The sequence below is a fragment of the Myotis brandtii genome, unplaced genomic scaffold (assembly GCF_000412655.1).
Source record: "Myotis brandtii unplaced genomic scaffold, ASM41265v1 scaffold381, whole genome shotgun sequence".
NCBI classification, from domain to species: Eukaryota; Metazoa; Chordata; class Mammalia; order Chiroptera; family Vespertilionidae; genus Myotis; species Myotis brandtii.
In genome coordinates, this window is record NW_005364633.1 from 778,090 (window position 1) to 801,331 (window position 23,242).

Sequence of the window (23,242 nt, forward strand, 5' to 3'; positions counted from 1 at the left end):
CTGGGCCTCAGAGCTGGCATCGGCCCACCGCCAACTCGTGAGGATCAGCTGAGCTGGCAGAATGGTAGGATCGCGGGAATGGAGTCAGTGATCCTGTACTAACTATGTGTGGGGTCAGATGGGTACCAGGCGTATCAGGATCACTTCCTAGGTCATACACCGTGCTGGGCACCTGAGGTTAACAGAAGACTGAATGTCACCTGTCACTGCACAAGGAAAAAGTGAATAGTAGAATCAGGAAATGTTCCACAGAATCTGGACCATGTTGAGCAACGTCTTACTAATGCTCATAGCTACAAGGAAAGCTGGTGAACTTCATGAAAGAGTTCGAATGTGTTTTTAAAAATGATTTTATTATTTTCAAGCGCTAAGCTGTCCTATAAAAAAAGATCTATCAACACAAATAAAGAGGATTTGCCAGTAAAAATTAAAAGTCTTTGAAGACTTACAGTAAGGTTTTAAAAGCACAAACCACTTAGGAAAATATATTCTTAGATTTTGAAATGACATGGGAAAATATCTACTTTAAAAAAACACTTATTCGTTTGCTTAATATTTGGGAGAATTAATTTTTTATGTTATATATATATATATATGTTAAAAACAGTTTTGATAATAGATTAATTTTTAGACTCCTAAAAGAATATTGAATGCAGTTAATACCTCTTTTGTTATAAATAAGGTTGCAAACTCCTAAGGGGGAAAAATTCTTAATTATGTAGTGATTAAAAATGAAGTATATAGTCTCTGACCTACCTTTAATTTTAAAATGTTGAAACTTGTACTTTATTTCTTCATTAGCCTATGTTATTAAAAGATACTTTTCGGGCCAATATTGCTGCTGGCTTGGGATGTCGATGAAAATTTAGTCTTATGTCTACTTTATTTTCCTCCAGTGTACTTTTTTATTTTTCGAGTATATTTTTATTGCTTTCAGGGAGGAAGGGAGAGGGAGAGAGAGATAGAAACATCAATGATGGGAGAGAACCATTGATCAGCTGCCTCCTGCACGCCCCACACCGGGGATCGAACCATGACCTCCTAGTTCGTAAGTCAACACTCAACCACTGAGCCATATTGGCTGTGGGCCTTCCCGTCTACTTTTAAACAGACTAGGATTGGCACATGTGAACTAAAAAAAAATAAAAGTAAAACCTCAAAAATGTGCTCAAACACCAAAAATAGAGAAAGTCCTTTGAAAATGCTCAGCCTAACATTTTTGGAATTTATTCTTGCAGATCCTGAATGGTAATAGAATTTATTTAAAACTCTTCTGTGATGTAGACGGTTGGCATTTAAACTTGGACGCTCGTTCGGCATGAGAGAGCGACTAAAGCAGTGATGGCGAACCTTTTGAGCTCGGCGTGTCAGCATTTGAAAAACCCTAACTTAACTCTGGTGCCATGTCACAAATAGAAATTTTTTGATATTTGCAACCATAGTAAAACAAAGACTTGTATTTTTGATATTTATTTTATATATTTAAATGCCATTTAACCAAGAAAAATCAACCAAAAAAATGAGAGGAGACACGCGTGTCGTAGGTTCGCCATCACTGGACTGAAGTGTTGGGGGTCTGATGGGAAGGAAGACACTGGGCTATAGCTAGTCCCGGGATATTCCACCAGCCGCTTGACATCCTGACGTGCAGCCTGTCCGTTGCTGAGTCTCATGTTGCTCGTAGGTGCTGTACCAGGTGGAAGGATTTGTGGACAAAAACAATGACCTCCTCTACCGAGACCTGTCCCAGGCCATGTGGAAGGCCGGCCACACCCTCATCAAGTCCCTGTTCCCCGAGGGGAACCCCGCCAAGATCAACCTGAAGAGGCCCCCGACAGCCGGCTCGCAGTTCAAGGCGTCCGTGGCCACGCTGATGAGAAACCTGCAGACCAAGAACCCCAACTACATCCGGTACTTGTGGTCCCAAACTTTCTGACGGTTCACGGGGGGGGGGGAGCTCCAGGAAGCGTCCTGTCCTGTTTGCTTCAGCCTCAGTAGCCCACGCGGTGGGTAACAAGCGCACTTACAGATCAGATAGCACAGTGTCTTAGGTTTGCTTGAAAAATGCCCCATTGCCCCTTCCTCCCCCCAAATCAGGGATTGAAAACAGAGGGGGGAGGTAGGCATAGATATTTAATGAAATTGGGTTGTTGGCACAGGCGGGTCCCAGCTTTCTGTATTTTTTTTAGTAAGTTACTTAAATATATTGAATAGGGTATGTTCTTAGTTTTAATAAGATGAACAATATGTAAATTTTTGTAAGGGTTCTGCATAAAAACTGGATCATTTGGGGCTTGTTTTATATTAACTCGGAGCGTTGGAGCGAGGGGGCCTTAGTGAGACTCTGGGTTTTGGAATATGTGCCTCCTTCTCTCTGTGAGACTGACAGGCCGGGAAGAGCAGTTATTTCTAAACCGCCAGGATTTTCTCAGAGCAATAGAGATAACTCGGAGAAGGCCTTTGGGCTCTTCTCTCTGCGTCTCGGGCATCTTGGGTCTCCGGTTCCGGGAAGACGGCGAGGGGCAGCGTCGCTCTCTGTGTATCTGGGGAGTGAGATACTAGGTGTGTGTGTCAGGTCAGGTTCCATCCGCACACGCACACCCACGCGCCTTCTATAGCCTGAAAATCCAGTTGCCAGGAGACGGAGTGAGGAACGTTTTTGTGTTTGGCTTGTTTACCTAATATTATCTTAGCAACATATAAGCAGGCAAAATCCCCTGGTTTGATTGCAGTCGGGTTAGAACATATTAATTAGAAAAATCCTGGTTTCATAAGAAGATAACCAGGAACCTTATGATTAGCTTCTTTTCTGATTTTTTTCTTTTAAATGCGTAGCTGTCATCTTTTGGTGCCCTATTAAAAAGGAAGGAAGTACAAGGACATAGAGACAACGTGTTGCTTTCTTTTAAATATGTTTTTGTTGATATTTAGAGAGAGAGAGGAAGGGAGTGGGATAGAGAGATGGGGACATTGATTGGCTGCCTACTGCGCACCCCGTACCGGGGATCGAGCCCCCAGACCGGGCATGTTCGCTGGCCGGGAATCGAACCCGTGACCTCTTGGTTCAGGGATCAATGCTCAACCACTGAGCCACACCAGCTGGGCATGACACCATGTTTTTAATCTTTTCATTGAGATATATACATAATAAAATATGGCCAAGCACATGAGTGTTCATTGTACAGCTTGTTGAGGTTTCACATATGTGTACACCTGTGTGACCCATTCAGACCAAGAGACAAAACATTTCCATTACCAGAAGGTCCCTGTGCCCTTCCCTGTCCCTCCCCTCTCACCCCTCCCCAGAGGTGGCAGCAGGACTGATTTCTGTGAGTGTTCATTGTACAGTGTGTTGAACTTTCAGATATGTGTACACCTGTGTGACCGATTCAGACCAAGAGACAAAACATTTCCATTACCCAGAAGGTCCCTGTGCCCTTCCCTGTCCCTCCCCTCACCCCTCCCCAGAGGTGGCAGCAGGACTGATTTCTAACCAGAAGTTCTGCTGAGTGTCACGTGAAGGGAAGCATGAAATGTGTCCTCTATGTCAGACTTCTTTCACTCGGCGAAAGGGCAGTGGGACTCATCAGGTTATTGTGGGAGAGGGAGAGAGAGACAGACACATCCATGATGAGAGAGAATCACTGATCGGCTGCCTCCTGCACCCCCACTACTGGGGATCGAGCCTGCAACCCGGGCATGTGCCCTGACTGGGAATCGAACCCGGGACCCTTCAGTCCGTAGGCCGACAATCTATCCACTGAGCAAAACCAGCCGGGGCAGGATTTATTTTTTTTTATTGCCGTGTAGGTAGTGTCTTAATTTTTAGGCTTTTGGAAAATGATGTGAAATAATTTCAGAAGAAATGACCAGGTTTCCCAGGAGTGATAAGTAATGGTCTCTTCCCTTGTGAAACCCAGACGGATGATATCCCTGGAGACAGAGCTTAACGTCTCGGTTCCCTTTCAGGTGCATCAAACCCAATGACAAGAAAGCAGCTCACATCTTCAGCGAGGCCCTGGTGTGCCACCAGATCCGCTACCTGGGCCTCCTGGAGAACGTGCGCGTGCGCAGGGCCGGCTACGCCTTCAGGCAGGCCTACGAGCCGTGCCTGGAGCGGTACAAGATGCTGTGCAAGCAGACGTGGCCTCACTGGAGGGGGCCGGCGAGGTGAGCGTTCGCTGCCCGTGCTTAGTGACGCAGTCTGAGAGCACACGGTCACCCGTGTGATTCACCTGCTCCCGGGCAGAACAAGTGTATGAAACACTGGATGGGATCTCTGCTTCGTCCCCTCTTCCACCCGGGAGCATTCTGTGCTGATCCGTAATTAATGATAGAAGTCTCAGTTTTCTTTAAGGTCCGAACAGGGCTTACAGATCCACATTGGCCACTTGCCTGTCGGTAGGGCGTTAACGTGTGTAAGTCAGGAGGGTCCATAATCAATCGGTGCGTTTGTGTGGAATCGTGGAAGGGTACAGTTGGACGGGCATGTTGGATCACTGCTCTCAGCCCCGCCCCCCAGAGTGGGGAGCATTAACCCCAGAGACAGTCGGGGGGTGGGGGTGAGGGTCCCACTTTTTACCCGGGTCTGCACCCCTTGGGAGCAGCTAGAGTCCAAGGTGTCGGTGTCTCTGCTGGCAGAGCTAGGTGGGAGGCTGTGGGAGAACGGGGCCACCTTCAGAGGCGTATACATAATAAAATGTAGGTACGCCTCCCCGGCCCTGGCTGGCACTCGCCCATCTAGTCTCAGACGGAGCCTGGGCCACGGCAGGCCCCTCCCTGGGGCAGCCCCCAGCGCTCTCCATGTGCTGGTGGTGGAGGTGGGGTGCGGGGTGGGGGGTCGCTGCCAAAGCAAAGTCAGGCCTTGCCTGTGAGCGACCTTCCTTCTGCTTTTACCGGTCAGTGAAGTCACCCCTTTTCTTTTGTTATTTTCTATATATTTTATTGATTTCAGAGAGGAAGGGAGGGGGAGAGAGAGAAACATCAATGATGAGAGAGAATCATCAATTGGCTGCCTCCTGCACACCCCCTACTGGGGATCGAGCCCACAACCCGCGTGTGCCCTGACTGGGAATCCAACTGTGACCTTCTGGTTCGTAGGTCGATGCTCACCACCGAGCCACGCCAGGTGGGCTGCCCTTTTCTGCGGGCGGTAGAAACTCGCGACCGCTCCAGGAAGCCGCGTGCCTGCTCTGCGGCCTCGGCAGGACGTGGGGACTGTCCCGGGGGCTGTCCTTTCGCTGTGCCGGTGTCACCGGTGCACGTCCCTGGGCCTGGCCTCTCACGGGCACCCCGGCAGCATCAGACACTCCCCCGCATCCCGGGAAGATAAGCTCCAGGCGCGGGGTGTGGTCTCCGATGGGTAACCGAACACCTGAGTAACGTGGGTCCTGGTGCTGGTTCCGTTCCCAGGACTGACCTCCGGATGTCACGGTCAGTGTGCACCATGACACACAGGCCAGATGTCTGACCGCTGCCTGGTGCTCGGCCCCCAGGTTGTGGGTGTTTAGTTGTAAAGACTGATGTGGAAGCTGGGGTCCAGGACAGAGAGGTCAGCCATGTCCAGGCCTTGCTCCCGCCCTGTGAGGCCCAGGTCCCATGCAGCCCGTCGTCTGGCACTTAGCACTCCCTCTCGGGCTTTGTCCACACCCCGATGGGCAGACGCGATGTTTAAAATGTTCTTAAGACTCGGCGGAGTGAGTTAAAAATAGATCTGAGCCTCTCACACACCCCCCTGGCCTGGTGGGTCCATCGCTGTGGGTATATTGGATACAAGTGTTGCTTCTGCGAATGAAATCGAGACCTTGGCCATCGTACCTCATTTTCTTGGAATATGGAGTTCTGAACCCAAATTTGCTCTGTCAGCATCTCCTGGACTTGGTTTAATTTGTGGAGCTCCGTCTTGATTCTTCGATAGAAGGACACTCCCTGAAAGAGCGATTGTACTACTTGGGAATGCAACTACTGTTTGGTGCCACTGGGGATCTGATAGCATGATTTCAGATCAGATAAACTGTTTCTGTGACTCAGAACACTCACTGTTTTTATTGTTTTCTAGGGCTGGTGTGGAGGTTTTGTTTAATGAATTGGAGATTCCTGTGGAAGAATATTCCTTCGGTCGATCGAAGATATTCATCCGGAACCCGAGAACGGTATGCAGTTGAAACCTTTCCATTCTGAACGTACGTCCTGATCACATAGACGGGTCCTCAAAGTCTGTTTCACTTGGGGATGTGACCCGAGATGCTGCCCAGAACGCCCCATTCTCGTTTTATCTCGAATGCCCAAGAGGATGGGCACGTGAGGGGTCATGGCAGAGCCTGTGTGTTTCTGATGAGACATCCATGTCTTTGACCGGATAGGCTGTCCAAGAGAGAAATCATAAAGAACCTGTTCATGCAACAACAAAACCTGGCTAATTCATAGGAATTGGAGATCAACTCAGTCTGCATTTGTAATATCTGCATTATTTCATAATCTAGGGAAAGACCACCCTATTATTTAGAAGTCCATGAAGGCACTCAAAATTTTTTTAAGTTAAAAAGAACATTTGAAATTCTACTTGGTAGGGCTCTAAGGGAGTCTTTCTATGAATGAGTAGACTGGGATGAAGCGTAGTCAGTGTAACAGTTGATTGGCGATTTGGAAATTTGGAGAATTTGGAAAGGGTTGCAGTTGTTTACGAGAAACGTTGCCAGCTCCTTTCTTTGATGGATAAACGCACCCTCAGGATGGCATGCAGGCAGACCCGAGCTGAGCTCAGCCCTCCTCTGATTCATCGGAAGTGCCGAGCCACCAGAATCTAAATGGCGGATGCTGCGTGAATCGTCAGAATCGTTTTCCCGTGGGCTGTGGCCCGTGGTATCTGTAACGGAGACAGTCATCCCTGTTTTTTCTCAGTGCGTGGCCTCCACCAGCGGGCCCTCTGACCTCCCGAGCACTTCTGTCTGGGATGCCACGAGTGTGTGCTGGATGAGTGATCGACCCATCTCTCCATTTCTCCTTTCTCCTCAGCTCTTCAAGCTGGAGGACCTGCGGAAGCAGCGGCTGGAGGACCTGGCCACGCTCATCCAGAAGATCTACCGCGGGTGGAAGTGCCGCACGCACTTCCTGCTGATGCGCAGGAGCCAGATTGTGGTCGCCGCCTGGTTCCGGAGATTCGCCGTGAGTGCCGCGCCGCCGCCATGCGCCGGGCTCACTGCCGATACGCCTCACGTGCTGTCTGTGCCTGCCCTGGTCACATGCCTGCCTCTCCCAGCAAGCCCAGGAGACGCATGCCCCTGATGTTCCTTTAGATTTCTTTTTTAATTTTTTTTTAATCCTCACCCGAGGATATTTTTCCATTGATTTCTAGGGAGAGTGGAAGAGAGAGGGAAAGACAGACAGAAAAACAATGTGAGGGAGACACATCGATGGGTTGCCTCCTGCACAAGCCCCAACCAGTGCCCAGGCTGGGGAGGAGCCTGCAACCCAGGAACGTGCGCTTGACTGGAATCGAACCGGGACCCTTCGGTCAGCAGGCTGATGCTCTATCCACTGAGCAACACTGGCTAGGGCTCTGGTTGCTTTTTAAAGACGAGAAAACGAAGCGAAGGCAGGAACCGCTAGGGAACGTGCCCACAGTCCCCCAGCTGCCGGGTGGCCGCGATGGGGTTGGAATGCAGGGCGTCTCCAGTCAGAGCTCACGTTCCGTGTATCGCACCGCCTCCCCCTGGGGTAGATACGGTGGGACGTCTCCCTCTTGAATGTGGTCGTGGACCGAACGAGACTGTGTCCTTTAACCCCTGGACAGTGGTAGAGTCAGCCTTTTTGAAATAATTGGTTCTTCTCCATTTATTGTAGCAGCGCCGAAAATGGCTTTAATCCCAGAAAGCCGAGGCCACATTTTCCTAGAATTGGGGGTTTGGCTAAAGGGTTGGACTTCTTTAGTCCTCAGACATTCGGCCCTTCCTGCTGGCGGGGGGTCTCGCGTGGATGCTGCTGGGAGCTCCCACCTGGGGAGTGCGGCACAGCGAGGGTGCGTGTCCTGGTTTGGGGTTGTTGGGTGTTCCGGTTTCTTTACATGTTGGTTTCCGGGAGGAACATGGGTGATCAAGAGGCAGTTGCACCAAGAGCGACATACTCTTTCCCCGTCGTAATACGAATAAATGATACAATAAACAATAACAGGGGAAGGCGCCGTTCCGCGCACGCAGGGCTGCACACCTGCTTCTGCCCGCCCCCGTGTGAGCTCACATCTCCCCTTCTTCCTGCAGCAACGGAAGCGGTACCAGCAGACAAAGCGCTCGGCTCTGGTGATCCAGTCTTACATCCGGGGCTGGAAGGTGAGTTAAAGGAACGCGCCTTCTCTACTTGGGGCTCTCGGGTCCCTGCAGGGGGCCGCTCCTGCCTGCTGCCCGCGCCCCGAACAGCCGGGCGGGAGGATAAACATCGGCCAGCGGGGGCCCGGTGACCTGACCGCGTCTGGGCCGCTTCCTCCGAACCGGCTTTCTTTTCCAGAGCTTTGTTCTCGAAGCAGGAAGTCCTTGAACTAATTCCGTGCGTGAGCTCGACATCCTCTCGCCCTGCTTATGAGGGAGGCGGTGTGTAGTCCGGGCTGTCCCAGGTGGTCCACACCTGTGCACCCCCCCAGACCTCGCTCTCCCGGCCCCGCGCCTCCTCTGACTTCCTGGCTGTCATCTTCCCACTGCCCTATAATGGATGGTCCGGGATCCTGAGCTCTGGCCATTCAGTGGGGAGAGTGGGTCACAGTGCGCCACCTCCTTGGTCTGGAGGTCAGCAAACTACGGCCCACCGGCCACGGGTGGCCTAACTTTTGTTATTGCACAGCCTGGAAGCAAAGGATGGTTTTTATATTTTTAAAGCATTGTTAAAAGACAAAGAAGATATGAAATGCAAATTTCATATAAATGAGGTATATGTGAACTACAGAGTTCGCACACATAAAGCTTCGTGCTGCACAACCACGCCTGCTCCTCTACCTCCTGTCTGGGGCTGCCTTCGCGCTGCCGCGGGAGCTGATGAGTTGTGACAAGGACACGTGACCTGCAAAGCCAAGCATTCTCGCCAGCGGGCCTCCTACAGGAAGCCTTGCTGACCCCGCTCTGGGTCACAGGTACTCGAGGCCTGTGCTGACCCTGTCCTGTCGGAGGTTGTGTGGGTTGGGCTAAACCCAGAGCCGCTGCTTCAAGGTTGTCCTCTTGCCTGGAACCCCTTCAGAGCAGAGGCCCCGGACGCACCTGGGCATAACCAATGGACACACACAATACGTACACGGGGGCAGGCTAGGAGAGGTCAGTGGGGGAAAGGGGGCATATGTAATACTTCCTTTTTTTAAAATATATTTTTATTGATTTCAGAGAGGAAGGGAGAGGGAGAAAGACAGAAACACCAATGGTGAGAGAGAATCATGGATCGGCTGCCTCCTGAACGTCCCCTACTAGGGATCGAGCCTGCAACCCGGCCATGTGCCCTGGACCAGAATCGAACTCGGGACCCTTCAGTCCGCAGGCCGACTATCCACTGAGCCAAACTGGCTAGGACTATAATACTTTCAACAATAAAGAATTTTTTTAAAAAGAACATACGTCCCTGGGCCAGGGGTCTATGGCACCCGTTGACCTTCGTCTGGGCCCGTGAATAGCCTCAGGGCTGCGTAGTCCTCCCACAGCAAATGCCAGAGACCAAATCCGAGCGTGTAGCCTAAGTGTGGCCGCCGCCTGCGGATGCGTCTTTGGCCTCATTACTGAGTCCTGGGTGGGGTCTCCGTCCAGCGACATCAGGGGCAAGATGCAGAGCCCACCTCCAGCCAGGCCTCCTGCCTCCACCAGATCAGTTTCCAGCAACTGCTGGAGAGAAGCGTGATGGACGTGAGAATTTCATATTAGCAAATCTTTAAACATTTCTTGAATTAAGACTATAGCTACAGTTCTATCCTCAGACAACAATACTGAAAGCGATTGGATGGATTGGGTGGATGATTGGAGATCCTGCAACCTCATTGTGAGGCCTGCTCCTTTTAGCTGATGTGCACCAGCTTGTCTTGCCTGTGGCCAGGTTTTCCCTGTCCCATACGGGGCGTGGGAGGCGGCTGTCCCAGTCTCAGTGGGCGCTGCACTGTCGGGTTGGATGTGTTTTCACTTACAACTTCTCATTGTCCGTTTTGGGCTAATTAGCAACATTCCCTGTACAGTGGGGCCTTGACTTACGAGTGTCCCGACTAACGAGTTTTTCGAGATACGAGCCGGCTCTCGGCCGCTTTTTTGCTTTTGAGTTGCGAGCTAAAATTCGGGTTACGAGCCAGCTTCAGATACCCCACCGCTAGTTGGCGCAGCGAATGTCACAGTGAACGCCACAACATCAGCGCAGCATCCCGTGTCTCACTTGTTCCCTTTATGATTTGACATACGAGTAATTTGAGTTACGAGCTCCATCACGGAACGAATAAAACTCGTAAGTCAAGGCCCCACTGTGTGTGTGTGTGTGTGTATACATATATATATGTATGTATGTATATGTATACACACACACATTACATATTTTATATATCTATATATATAAAAGCCCAAGCGACCTTTACGACTGAACAACCGGAACGACCAGTCGCTATGACATGCACTGACCACCAGGGGGCAGATGCTCAATGCAGGAGCTTCTCCCTGGTGGTCAGTGTGCTCCCACAGGGGAGCGCCGCTCAGCCAGAAGCCGAGCTCATGGCTGGTGAGTGCAGCTGTGGCGGCAGCGGGAGCCTCTCCTGCCTCCCGCTCAGCCAGCCGAGCTCATGGCTGGTGAGTGCAGCTGTGGCGGCAGCGGGAGCCTCTCCTGCCTCCGCGGCAGCGCTACTGAGCGGCGGCGGCAGGCGCAGCAGGCCAGGATGAGCATGAGCTCAGGCTCCTCCCTGGCCACCTGCCACTTGGCACACTGCTAATCCCTTGGGGGATGTCCGACTGCCGGTTTAGGGGGATCAGGCCTAAAGTGGCAGTTGGACATCCCCCGAGGGGTCCCGGATTGCGAGAGGGCGCAGGCCAGGCTGAGGGCCCCCCTCCCCGCCCCCCCGTGCACAAATCTGTGCAGTGGGCCTCTAGTGTGTGTGTGTGTGTGTGTGTGTGTGTGTGTGTATACATACACATACATATTAGATGTATCATTGATTTCAGACAGGAAGGGAGAGGGAGAGAGAAGCATCAATAATGAGAATCCTTGATCGGCTGCCTCCTGCACACCCTCTATTGGGGATCTAACCCACAACCCGGGCATGTGCCCTGACAGGGAATTGAGCCGTGACCTCTTGGTTCACAGGTCGACGCTCAACCACTGAGCCACCGCCGGGTGACCTTTCCCTTTTCTTTGAGCCGTTGGTTCCTCACCTGAGAAGGGTATTATGACTGTCTCTCCGGGTATTTCTCAAGTCCCTGTGGCTTCCGTTGTTGGCTAATGTTGTGTTCATCTGGCTGATTCTGCCCCTTAGGCCCGAAAAATCCTGCGGGAGCTGAAGCACCAGAAGCGCTGTGAGGAGGCCGCCACCACCATCGCGGCGTACTGGCACGGGACGCAGGTGGGCCGGACCGCCCGCCCGGCCGGCGGGACTCGGGGTTCAGGGCGTCAGAGCGAGGGGCCCTCTCCCGGGGCAGGACCGTCCGGCTAAGCTCCTGAGCACGCATGCCTCTCGCGCTCTCTGACGCTCGTTCGGTGCGGGTGGTGGCACGCGCGCTCGTGTTTACGGGTGGCGGTGACCGGTGTCTGTCTGTCCTCCTCTGTCGCAGTCACCTTTCCCGCCTCACGCTCTCTGTCACTCCTTCTCACACGCTTCCAGGCGCGGAGGGAGCTGAGCCGGCTGAAGGAGGAGGCTAGGAATAAACACGCTATTGCAGTGATTTGGGCTTTCTGGCTTGGATCGAAGGTACTGACGCGCCTCTCGTCCCCGCCCCGGGATGGGCAGTCATCAGCCCGTAGCGCTCGCCTATCGGGATGAGTGACTGCAGTTGGCACGGCGCACGCGGTGCACGTCCTCACGGCTGGCGTGAATGGGCCCGGAGCTGTAGGCGGCATTAGTGCCGGGGCAGCTGCCGCATGCATAGATAGGCAGACAAGACCATGCTTACTAATGAGGTGCTAGGGTAGTTGCTGTTTCATTAAAACTCTCAAATAGCTTGCATGTTAGTTTTTCCTCCCCCCCCCCTTCTCCTCTCCCCCTGCCCTGCCACGTACTGGCCGCTCTCTGGAGGGATCCCCCGGGGGGCGAGGGGCATGTGGAGAACACTCGGATTGGGGCCTCCGTGGGTGTGGCAGACACCCCTTTAACGCATGCCTTAGAACATAGTCATCTGCGGATGAAACGATGTTTTCGGCTCCCTGTGGCAAGGCAGCCATTGATGATTCTATGCCAAATATTCTATGTGCAAAGAATTGCCATCTGTGATTTAACGGGAAGCCACGTCCACACGGCCAGCTGGGATGGCCACGGAAGAATCCCAGGAATTTCCGCATCAGCCGTTAGTTTTCCGAAACAAAGGCCCCTGGAGGCCCTGGCTGATCCCCAGGCAGCGTCCTGGGCGCTGTGAACGTTTCACGTGCCCCAGGGGGCCGAGGCTTTAGATGATTTTGTTACTCAGGAAATCAGAGGTCGTCCCTGCTAAAAATGTGGACCATGCAGCAGCCTAGTCCTGGGTCTGTAAGTCACCTTCTCAGCGTCGTAGGCCCATCGTGGGAGAAAAGCGAGAAGAGAGGACGTTTGCCCAGAACAGTCTGACTTTGCCACAACCCCACCAAAGTTGTTCCTGTGTGTTTTCCCTTGGCAGTCGGTGAAGAACACACTAGTCCCTTTATCTTTTTAAAAAAAATATTTTTTCATTGATTTCAGAGAGGAAAGGAGAGGGGGGGGGAGAATGAGAGAGAGAGAGAGAGAGAGAAACATCAATGAAGAGAGAGAATCAGTGATGATTGGTTGCCTGCACACCTCCCTGCTGGGGACCGAGCCTGCAACCTGGGCATGTGCCCTGACTGGAATCGAACCCGGGACCCTTCAGTCCACAGGCCGATGCTCAGCCACGGAGCCACACCGGCTGGGGCCAGACGAGTCCCTTTAGCGAACAGGAGGACAGAGTCCTGGCAGCGGCAGAGGGGCACGGAGACCGTGAGCGTGTCCCAGCCTGCCCCGCCGCGCAGTGTGAAGCCAGCACCTGGTTAGTCCTGTCCCTTAAAACCACACGCCTCCGACGGACGCTGCCCTAAGGTGGCTTTTTAACCTACAGATGGTTCCACTTTTTATCTCAGTACATTTCCCCGTTTGGGGCCTTTGCTAAGATTACATCTTGAAAATACGCTACTTGCAGTTTTCTAACTGGAAGGAATTCTGAGTTTCGTGTTTCTGGTTGAACTTGGGGGAGAAACAACCTTCATTCCTTCCGTTTTAAATGGTTGCCTTTTTACACGTCTGAACGCGTGAACGCGGGGCTCCCCCTCAGCCCCTGTGCCGGCAACAAAGGCAAGGCTACTAGAGTTCTTAGGAGCCGCTCAGAGTTCAAGGCTGTGAGGAGGGAGGGAGAACGGGGAAAAGGCAAAGGATGGGAGTGAGGGGCGGAGGAGTGCTCCCTCGGGGCCACGCAGACTGCCCTCCCCTGGGACAGGCTCCACACCCCGAAAATACCGGGGCGCACCAGCCTGACGCCGACATGACCGTGCAGGGCCCCTCTGCCACCTGACTCCTCGCTCCTGCGTGGCCCTCTGTGTGGTGGTGTCTCCTCCTGGTCGTTGCTGTCTGCCTCGGGCTGTCTCTCTTATTTACCGTCTAAAACGTTCCAGGCTCGGAGGGAGTTGAAACGCTTGAAGGAGGAGGCTAGGCGCAAGCATGCGGTCGCTGTCATTTGGGCTTACTGGCTTGGACTGAAGGTACTTCCTCCCCCTCCTCTCTGTCCAGGGCGGGCTCCGGGGCCTCGCACTCACTAACCCCGAGAAAAGCGGGTGCGCTTGCTCACGGGTCTGCACCGGCTCGGACGGGCCATCTTGCCTAATTGTGTTTCTTTTTGGAAACGAAGCTGTACACTAATATTTTCTGATCTTATTGTGATATGTATTTTTATTTCTTTTTATTATTATTTTTAATCCTCACCCAAGGATATTTTTTCCATTGATTTCTAGAGAGAGTGGGAGGGAGGAGGAAGAGAGAGAGAGAGAGAAAAAAAATCAACGAGAGAGAGACACATCGATGGGTTGCCTCCCACATGCGCTCCGACCGGGGCTGGGACCCTGCAACTGAGGTACGAGGTACGTGCCCTTGACTGGGAGTCGAACCCACGATCCTTGGGTCCAGTGGCCAATGCTCCAACCACGGAGCCAGACCGGCGAGGGCTGTGGTGTGCTGCTTTAAGTGCTAGCTTTAAAGTAATGCCGATGCAACCTATCTTATTTAAGACTGTTTGTTATGAAGTTCTGTTTTATGTCATCTTTAGGGGGATGACATGTTTTTTTAATGCATAAGACAATTTCAGCAGCTGAGCTGGGAGCTGGCCCAGGTCTGCAGTGCCCGCCCAGCCAGGGGGGTTGGGCTCCGATGCCCTTCCCCCACCTCCCCTGCTCTGACCGCTGCTGGGCGGAGCCTTCTCGAAGTGACCCGCACTCTGGTTGCTCAGCATAGGAACCAAGGGATTCCGCTGACGGTACAGATTTTGACAAATAAGAGGACTTTACGTGCCAACGAGGCCTCTAATGCAGCGGTTCTCAACCTGTGGGTCGAGACCCCTTTGGCAGTCGAACGACCCTTTCACAGGGATCGCCTAAGACCATCCTGCATATCAGATATTTACATGACGATTCATCACAGTAGCAACATGACAGTTAGGAAGTAGCAACGAAAATAATTGTATGGTTGGGTCACAACATGAGGAACTGTATTTAAAGGGCCAGAAGGTAGAGTCTAATGTATTTCAGAGTGGTGCTTCCCACTTCAGGTGAGGATGCACGTAGGCAAAGGAGATTCTGAGCTCTGGGAAATCTTGAGAAAACCTCTAGACATTTATAACTAAATGATAATAAATATTTTAAGTATTTTCCCCTCGGTTTCAAAATTTAACTGTATTGTTCATGCATTCAGCAAACACCTGGCACAGGCCTTTTGTTAGACGTTAGCATACAGCGAAAATACAGCAGGGCAGCAAGGAGGAAAGAGGGCTGTCATGTGATGTTTTAAGTGCACGGCAGTATTCTGTAGGAAGGTGAGTAGGAGTGAGGGCGAGAGAAAAATCGATGCAGTGAGAGGGAAGACAATGCTAGTTCAAATCTAATTCTATTATTTTCAGTGCCCTTCCATTTCCATCTTCCTAGGCAAGGCTTTTGGGAACGGCAGTGTAGTTCTTTAGGCCTTTTTTCCCCTTGGAAGAACAATTCGAAATGAAGGTCGCCTTCCGTCATCTTTTCCCGAAGCGTGCTTTGATCTGTGACGCGTTGGCCGCTACGCCTGTAAAATGTTTCTCATCAAATCATCAGGTTTCTGAAAAACGAGTTAAAAGTGTTTAAAATAGCGAAACGTCGGGCATTGCCACCGGGCACATCTGCATTTCTCTTCCTCTGGCCTGATGCTCGGGCCCGGTGTGCGCCAGCTGTCTCGCTCCATCCGAGAGGCACCTGCTGTCGTGTTTAGTGGACGTGCGGGGCCTCCGTGGCGGCCAGGCCCCTGCTGACCCCGCGTCTGCTTCTCCCTCAGGTGCGCCGGGAGTACAGGAAGTTCTTCAGAGCCAACGCCGGGAAGAAAATCTACGAGTTCACGATTCAGAGAATTGTAAGTCTGCGTTCTGCCTGGGGCTCCTTGGCGTCCGTGGGCCAGCTCGTTAACAGCACCGACTGTCATAGGCGACTCCCTTGCCACGCTTCACCCTCGCTGTCACGCTGAGCGGGGTGGCTCTCACCCTCTCCCCTCGCATCCAGCAGAACTGACCCAGGAAGAGCTATCCGGGGCCCACATGTAGTTAATAGGATGTCATTTTTTAAAACTTTTTTATTTGACGGGGAGAACCTACTGTCGGGGAACACGAGCTCGAGAAGGTCGGGTGTCTTAGTTCAGGCCGCTCTAACCACAGCACTGCAGACCGGGAGGCGGCAACGGTGAGCATCTGTTTCTCGCAGACCTGGAGGCGGGCGGCCGAGGGCAGGCTGCGGCTGTGGCGGTGGCAGCGGGGAGGAGAGGGAAGCCGCTGCCGTAACCCTCCCGTTTCCTCTGATCAGGGCACCGGTCCCGCCACGGGAGCGCCAGCCTCGTGGCCTCTAAACTCCATTACCTCCAGAGAATTTGGGGGATACGAAGGTCCTGCCCTGAGCTGCCTCGGGGCCAGGCTGGCCAGCGAGCAGTGGGGAGTGGGGTGCAGGAGAGAAGGCTGTGGTAGGGCCCAGCCGACCAGATGGGCCCGGAGTCCCTGTGCCCTCGGAGGTGAGCACAGTGAGCAGGGCGAGCTCCGGGCCGCTGGCGCCGCCTCTCACAGGTGCGAGGTGAGCGACTCCTCACTCCGGGGCCTCGGCTCGTTCTCGGGGGGATCACAGCGCCGAGCTCACGAGTGCTGGAGGGTTAACTCGGAACAATGGGCTGACGCGCTCCCGCTGGCCCCGCTGGAGGACTGGCGGGCAGCGCCGTCCACTGGGCCTGTGGAAGGATGCAGATGGCTTATGTCGGCGGTGCCAGGGGACAGCCACCGGCCGCATGGCCACACGGGGCTCTGGAGCACCTGAAGTGTCACCTGTCTGATGAGCTGGCTCGTTTACTTTGTTTTATTTGAATTGCTTACAGTTTAAGTAGAGAGAGCCACGTGACTAGCACAGCTCTCTGGTGTTCGCTGGAGTCAGTGTTGCTGTTCATATTGGGACGAGTGTCCGTTTTCTTCTTTCGTCCGAACCGTTGGGTGGAGCCCAGATTTCTGCAGCCAATACGGAGACTGGAGTGGAGACTTCACGTTATATTCTTATTTTCGGGCCTGAGACTGGCCCAGTCCCAGCGGAGGCTGCTCTGTTTCATTCTGATTTATGAAAAACAAGGACTTTTCTGATATTTCACTCCTCTGGTATTTCCTGTCAAACCCAATGCAGGTGCAAAAATACTTCCTGGAAATGAAAAGCAAGATGCCCTCCTTGTCGCCAATAGACAAGAACTGGCCGTCCAGGCCCTACCTGTTCTTGGATTCCACGCACAAGGAGCTGAAGAGGATCTTCCACCTGTGGAGGGTAAAAAGCTTCTTCTTTTTGGAGGCTTCTCACCGCGTGTTCTGTGTGTTTGCGAAGAGTCCTGTGGAAGTGAATGTCTGCCGCCTTTGCCTCTGGCCAGGAGGGAACTGTTTGAGGACGGGAGTATTTTTGCACCGGGGACCGCGCGTGGCTTCCGTGAGAAGTCCTGGAGCAGCAGGCGTGCCCCGAGGTCTCCTCCTGTCCAGGGAAGGGGTGTGCGTGGCTGTGTGGTCTTTCCCGTTCAGATTCCACTTGCCTTAAAGCGGTTCAGATTTTTGTTTGTTTTCATCCTCTCTGAAGGAATGATACTAGAGGAGAAAGAAATAATAACATGTGAACAAATTCGCACGATGCGGGTGAATCCTGTAAACTACGGGTTTACAGGATGGTTTTCTTACTGCGAGTCTCTAAGAGGGTGGCGGCCTGGGGGCTGGGGTGGCAGGGACCGCCATCGTAGTGAGCAGATGTGAGAAGCGAGGCCGGCCTGCAGGACGCTTCTGTGTTTGGGAGGAGTGTCCCAAGCCGGCACTGTGAGCAGTGAACCCGGCAAAGGAACAACGCTGTGAGGCTTGTACACGCGTAGTTCGTTCACGTTTATTCTCGCCGCTGCTACATCGACGTACTCCATGTAAGAGTGAGCGGTGGCCTGTTTGTGTAAGTGATGCCTTGCTTTTCCTCTTTTTCGTGCCTCGCAGTGTAAGAAGTACAGGGACCAGTTCACAGACCAGCAGAAGCTCATCTACGAGGAGAAGCTAGAAGCCAGTGAACTCTTCAAAGACAAGAAGGCTTTGTACCCGTCGAGGTACGGTGGCTGTGCTAACTCATGGCAGTCAGCATTTTGGAAACTTCTCAAGTATTTGCAGGTCCTTTCTAGTAGAGATTTCGGAGATGCATGAGAGATGTTTAATTCTACGCGTTATTTTATGAGCAGCTGGGTATAAATAACACACACTTCGGAGCAATGGCCGTTTCTTGCCTCTATTCCATTGGCATTAGCTCGAACACTTCACTGAATAATTAGAAGTCACATCCGGCTGCCGTGGCTCAGTGGTTGAGCGTCGGCCTATGAACCAGGAGGTCATGGTTTGACTCCAGCTCAGGGCACATGCCCTAGATGCGGGCTCAATCCCCAACAGGGGGCGTGCAGGAGGCAGACAATCGATGTTTCTCTCTCCTCCCTTCCTCTCTGAAACTAATAAAAACATATTTAAAAAATAATAATAATTAGAAGTCACTTTTTGAAATGAAAATCGTATAGGCTACCAAGATAAATTGGCATTGTAAAGCCCTGTTACTTTCTTGTAGTTTTCAGAGTCTAGCCCAGTTTCTGTTGGCCATTTACTGTCATCGCCATTCCAGTCTTCCTACTTTATTTAATGAGCTGGGTCAGAATTCATTTTTTTTATTTTTTATTTGTTTTTTTAAATTTCTAGTTGGGGAGGGAATTGTTTTCTCACCTCTGGGCTGCTGCTCCCTCTCCCTCCCCTGTCCCTGCTGGCTGGCTCAGTGGTTGGGGCTGCAGTGAGTACAGGAGAGGGACAGGGTCTGCGGGGTAAGGATGGGGCGGGTGGCTCCTCCTGCCTGGGAAGGAGACCCCACATCGCCTCGATGCCAAGGGGAGGTCTGTCCAGGTCCACTTCTCGGGAAAGCAGGTGCATCACAGGGAGAATTCATTTTTAAGAGCCATGAAAAGAGCGAGCCAGTGTACACTTTCTGAGTTCTGCTCGGGCGCTGGCCTGTGGTAGCCCACAGGCTGCTAACCCGCCGGGCACGACTGCCGAGGCCCGTGCAGCGAGATCGGCTCCTTTGTTGTAGACACGAACTACTCAGTAAAGGAAGGCATCCCCAGGGCAAGTTCGCCACGCGAATTCCTCTCCCTGATCAAGACGCTCGTCGGATATCCTTACACGCCCCCCCCCCCAAGTTCATCATTTCCCCCCAGAATTCCTATCTCCTTTTCATCTGGTATTTATGAAAAGATAGGTTGTACCGTTTCAGGCCAAATCTATACCAACTTTTCGTTTCCCCCAAAGAATGGCCTAGAAATGAAAATGCATTACACGCTAAATATATTCACACGTCTTCCATATGGTACATCTGTATTCTCTGTGTCTTCACACACATTTGAAAGCTCTTCCTTTTAGAGGATTAAAAGAACAGAAGCCGGCAGACCCATTTGGTTTGAATGTTTGAAGGGACACAGCTTCCTTGTGAGCTGGCCTGGCGGCTCGAGGTGGCATGTATTCTTCCAAGTCAAACATGGCGTCTCGATCCCACGTCGGCCAGGAGGCCTGCTGTATGCGGCATACGCAGGCGGGAGCACCGTCTCTATGCTTTCTCAGCAGCTAGTTTTATTTAACGTTTTCCTTTATATTTTTAACATGTAGAGTAACCTTCTTAATTAACATTCCCTGTGGATGACTCTTAACTGGGGGGAGAAAAATGCATTTTTGGAGAAACCAGTTCAAAGGCTCTTAGCACTTTTTATTATTAAAAACACATTTGAATGTGAACAACAACAAAAATGTTAACAACGTCAAGCCAAATGGGGGGGTGCGGGGTATCGCCCACGGCAGCCGGGGTGGGATGATTGGCCCTCCCTCCGCTGCGAAGGGCAGCCCATGGTGTCGGCCTTGTCCATCCGGGTGTACCCTCCCCCCCTCCACTGTGTGAAGCTCGGCCCATGGGTGTCGGCCTCTCCTCTCCTGGGAGCTGTGAAACTGACCACCTACACGGATTTTTCTTCCCCATCCTCCACCCACAACACAAGCGTTTAAAGTTGTATTTGCAAATTGCCAGAACTTTCCGGCTCAGAATGAAGCGGTAGGGTTTTTCTGTTTTGTTTTTGTTTGTGTGCTTGTGCGTCCTTGAAGAAGCTGTCCTGAGCGTGTCCCCCAGCAGGGCTCGAGGGAAATCGTGTCTTAACGTATGCGCACGGTCACGCCTCTTGTGGGAAGCACTTTGTTTGAAAGAAAACTGCTCCGGTTCTGAGTCTTTACGTGGCCACTTCTGTCCATTTAGGGGCACATCGTAGGAGGAGGCCTGATTTTTCTTTCATGTGTTGCCTCTTGGAGCCAGAATTTCTATAGTTTTCTTCTAAGACCTATCGCTCTGGACCTGTTCTCCCCCCAAAGGTTATTGGTTTTCTTACTCTGCAAGAAAATGGGCTTTTTCTTTGGATCAGGTGATGCGATGGTTTGTGCTCTTTGTTCCATTGCTGCACGTTGTTTAAAGGCGTTAATAAGCCCTTTGTGGGTAGCTGTGACCTTGATAGTCACAGATCAGAGGAACTGCCTTTTCCTTCAGGTGAGCCCTGCACTTGGGTCTTGGGTGTCATTCATACGAGTGATTTTTATCTTGATTGTTCCTTATCAAAGTCCTGCCTCCCAAATGCCAGGATCACATCAAAAGTATTTGAGCCTGGGCAGTGTTGCTCAGTGGTTGGGCATTGATCCATGACCCAAGAGGCCACTGGTTCGATTCCCGGTCCAGGTATATGCTCAGGTTGTGGGCTCGATCTCCAGTGGGGGGTGTGCAATGATGTTTCTCTCTCATTGATGGGACCTGTTCTCCCCCCGAAGGTTATTGGTTTTCTTACTCTGCAAGAAAATGGGCTTTTTCTTTGGGTCAGGCGATGGCGATGGTTTGTGCTCTTTGTTCCGTTGCTGCACGTTGTTTAAAGGGATTAATAAGCCCTTTGTGGGCAGCTGTTACCTTGATAGTCACAGATCAGAGGAACTGCCTTTCCTTCAGGTGAGCCCTGCACTTGGGTCTTGGGTGTCATTCATACGAGTGATTTTTATCTTGATTGTTCCTTATCAAAGTCCTGCCTCCCAAATGCCAAGATCACATCAAAAGTATTTGAGCCTGGGCAGTATTGCTCAGTGGTTGGGCATTGATCCATGACCCAAGAGGCCACTGGTTCGATTCCCGGTCCAGGTATATGCTCAGGTTGTGGGCTCGATCTCCAGTGGGGGGTGTGCAATGATGTTTCTCTCTCATTGATGTTTCTATCTCTCCCTTTCCCTTCCTCTCTCTCTCTAAAAAAAAATTTAAAAAAAACATATTTAAATACATATATATATATATGTGTGTGTGTGTGTGTGTATTTGAAATAGGTTTAAGGCTCTATTTCCAACGTATATTTAGGACAGATGCAAATACGACGTATAAAACATAAAATAAATTTCCTTTTTACGGAGCCGGCAGACACTCTTTGGAATCGGCTGACTGTTGTCTGTGTCCGGCAGTACCTCCATCTGACACCGGGTCCGACGTGAGGGATTTGGTTTTTTCCTTCCTTTTTAGTGTTGGCCAGCCCTTCCAAGGCGCTTACCTGGAGATCAACAAGAACCCCAAGTACAAGAAACTCAAAGACGCCATTGAGGAAAAGATCATCATCGCGGAGGTTGTCAACAAAATCAACCGTGCGAACGGGAAGGTAAAGGCTCGCCCCGCAGACCCGGGGGCGCGTTTGTCGCTGGGACCGTCCCTGTCATCTTCCGAATGTTAACGTTTGCATTTCACGACTGTGAGGGGCGCTGTCTCCCAGCCTGTAAGGTTCAGAGGCATGTTATGAATGGCTGCTGAGGAAACGCGTGTGAATTGAAATGTCTTGCCTGTGCTTCCTGTGTTCTCGGTTCGCATAGGTGTGCCTGCTGAGGGGTATTGGGATGAAATACACATTTCCGCAAATAACGAATGCCTTACACTCACGGGCCGTTGGGGGTGTTTTCCATCGCCGGGTTTGCATCCTGTTTGGTTTGGTTTTGTTTAGAGCACCTCCCGGATCTTCCTCTTAACAAACAACAACCTCCTCCTTGCCGATCAGAAGTCTGGCCAGATCAAGTCGGAGGTCCCGCTGGTGGATGTGACCAAAGTGTCCATGAGCTCGCAGAACGATGGCTTCTTTGCCATCCACCTCAAGGAGGTAAGGAGCCCACCGCCAACGTGACCGGCAGGCTTCTGCCTGTGTCCGCTCTCTCAGCCGTCGAGGTAACAGGATCCAAACCCGAATGATCTGCTGCTTGGAGATCACATGCTCTCCTTACTGATGGAAAGTTATGGCTACGTTCCCTGCTGGGTAGAATCTCAGGCTCGGTTTCTCAATAACTGAAGGAGATGAGTCGCTCGGTGGCTTGTTCGCTTGAGCCACAGTCTCACCGAGTAGCTGTCGCTGCGCTAGGATTGTTTCGAGCATAAATGGGTGGAACTATGAAGCGGTTTCAAACGAAGCTTCCTCCTGTTGTTTCATCCACATGCCGACCTCGCAAATGTCTTGTTCGTCCTTGATCTCGGGGTTTTTTACGTAAAGAATGTGACTGCAGTCAACTGCCTGACATTTGGACCTGAAGATGTTTTATGTTCTGTGCTCTTAGCTTAACCAGGACCTTCCTGACTTGAGCCCCTGGAGCCGGCCTCACTGACTTCGCAGTGACTCTGGCCAGGCCGTGTAGCTGTCACGTGCCTGCCTCATTCTTCTCCTCTGTAAAATGGGGAGAATAGCGGCACCTGTTTCATAGCGTTGTTCTAGGATTAAATGTAAAGCGCTTCACATAGGGCTTGCCACCTAGCAGTCACCAAATGAACGTGCCAGCAAACAGTCCTCACAGTTAGCGACACGCGTGTAGCTAGTAGTGCGCCTCGCTAGCGGAGTCTGACCTTGAGACAATCCCGTAGGCCTAGTTCAGCCTGTTTGCTCCGCTGTGGCTCTGGGCCTGATGGCAGCATAATCAGACCTCGATGATTCTGAGCCCCGACCACACGTGACAGCAACGCTGCTGCCCACAGCCCCGTCCAACCAGGTCAGGTCTGGGAGGGGCGCCAGCACCCGGCTTTTCAGAAGCTTCCGGTGGGACCCTCGTGCAGCTGAGCAGAGGCACGGCCTGGGGATGTCTGTTGGGGTTGTTACTGCTCTGATTTCTTTAACCGAATCACCGGGGAGTGTTTAAGCAGCGCTTTGAGAGTGCGTTCCCGGTGAGGGCAGTGCTCGGACCTGTGCGTGGGAGCAGGGGACCGGGAGCCGCCGCGGGTCCGTGTC

General features: G+C 52.0%; 1 protein-coding gene across 1 annotated transcript in view; it reads left to right on the plus strand.

Moving 5' to 3' along the window:
• The window catches only part of MYO1B (myosin IB), a 135,057-nt gene that overhangs the window by 108,591 nt on the left and 3,224 nt on the right, over window positions 1-23,242 (plus strand). The window contains exons 17-29 of the mRNA XM_014544777.1: window positions 1,685-1,911; window positions 3,970-4,170; window positions 6,059-6,152; window positions 7,015-7,164; window positions 8,256-8,324; window positions 11,468-11,554; window positions 11,813-11,899; window positions 13,801-13,887; window positions 15,698-15,772; window positions 17,068-17,202; window positions 17,898-18,004; window positions 21,511-21,643; window positions 21,980-22,132. Coding sequence (XP_014400263.1) covers window positions 1,685-1,911; window positions 3,970-4,170; window positions 6,059-6,152; window positions 7,015-7,164; window positions 8,256-8,324; window positions 11,468-11,554; window positions 11,813-11,899; window positions 13,801-13,887; window positions 15,698-15,772; window positions 17,068-17,202; window positions 17,898-18,004; window positions 21,511-21,643; window positions 21,980-22,132 — 1,605 coding nt within the window. The remainder of the gene's footprint in view (window positions 1-1,684; window positions 1,912-3,969; window positions 4,171-6,058; window positions 6,153-7,014; window positions 7,165-8,255; window positions 8,325-11,467; window positions 11,555-11,812; window positions 11,900-13,800; window positions 13,888-15,697; window positions 15,773-17,067; window positions 17,203-17,897; window positions 18,005-21,510; window positions 21,644-21,979; window positions 22,133-23,242) is intronic.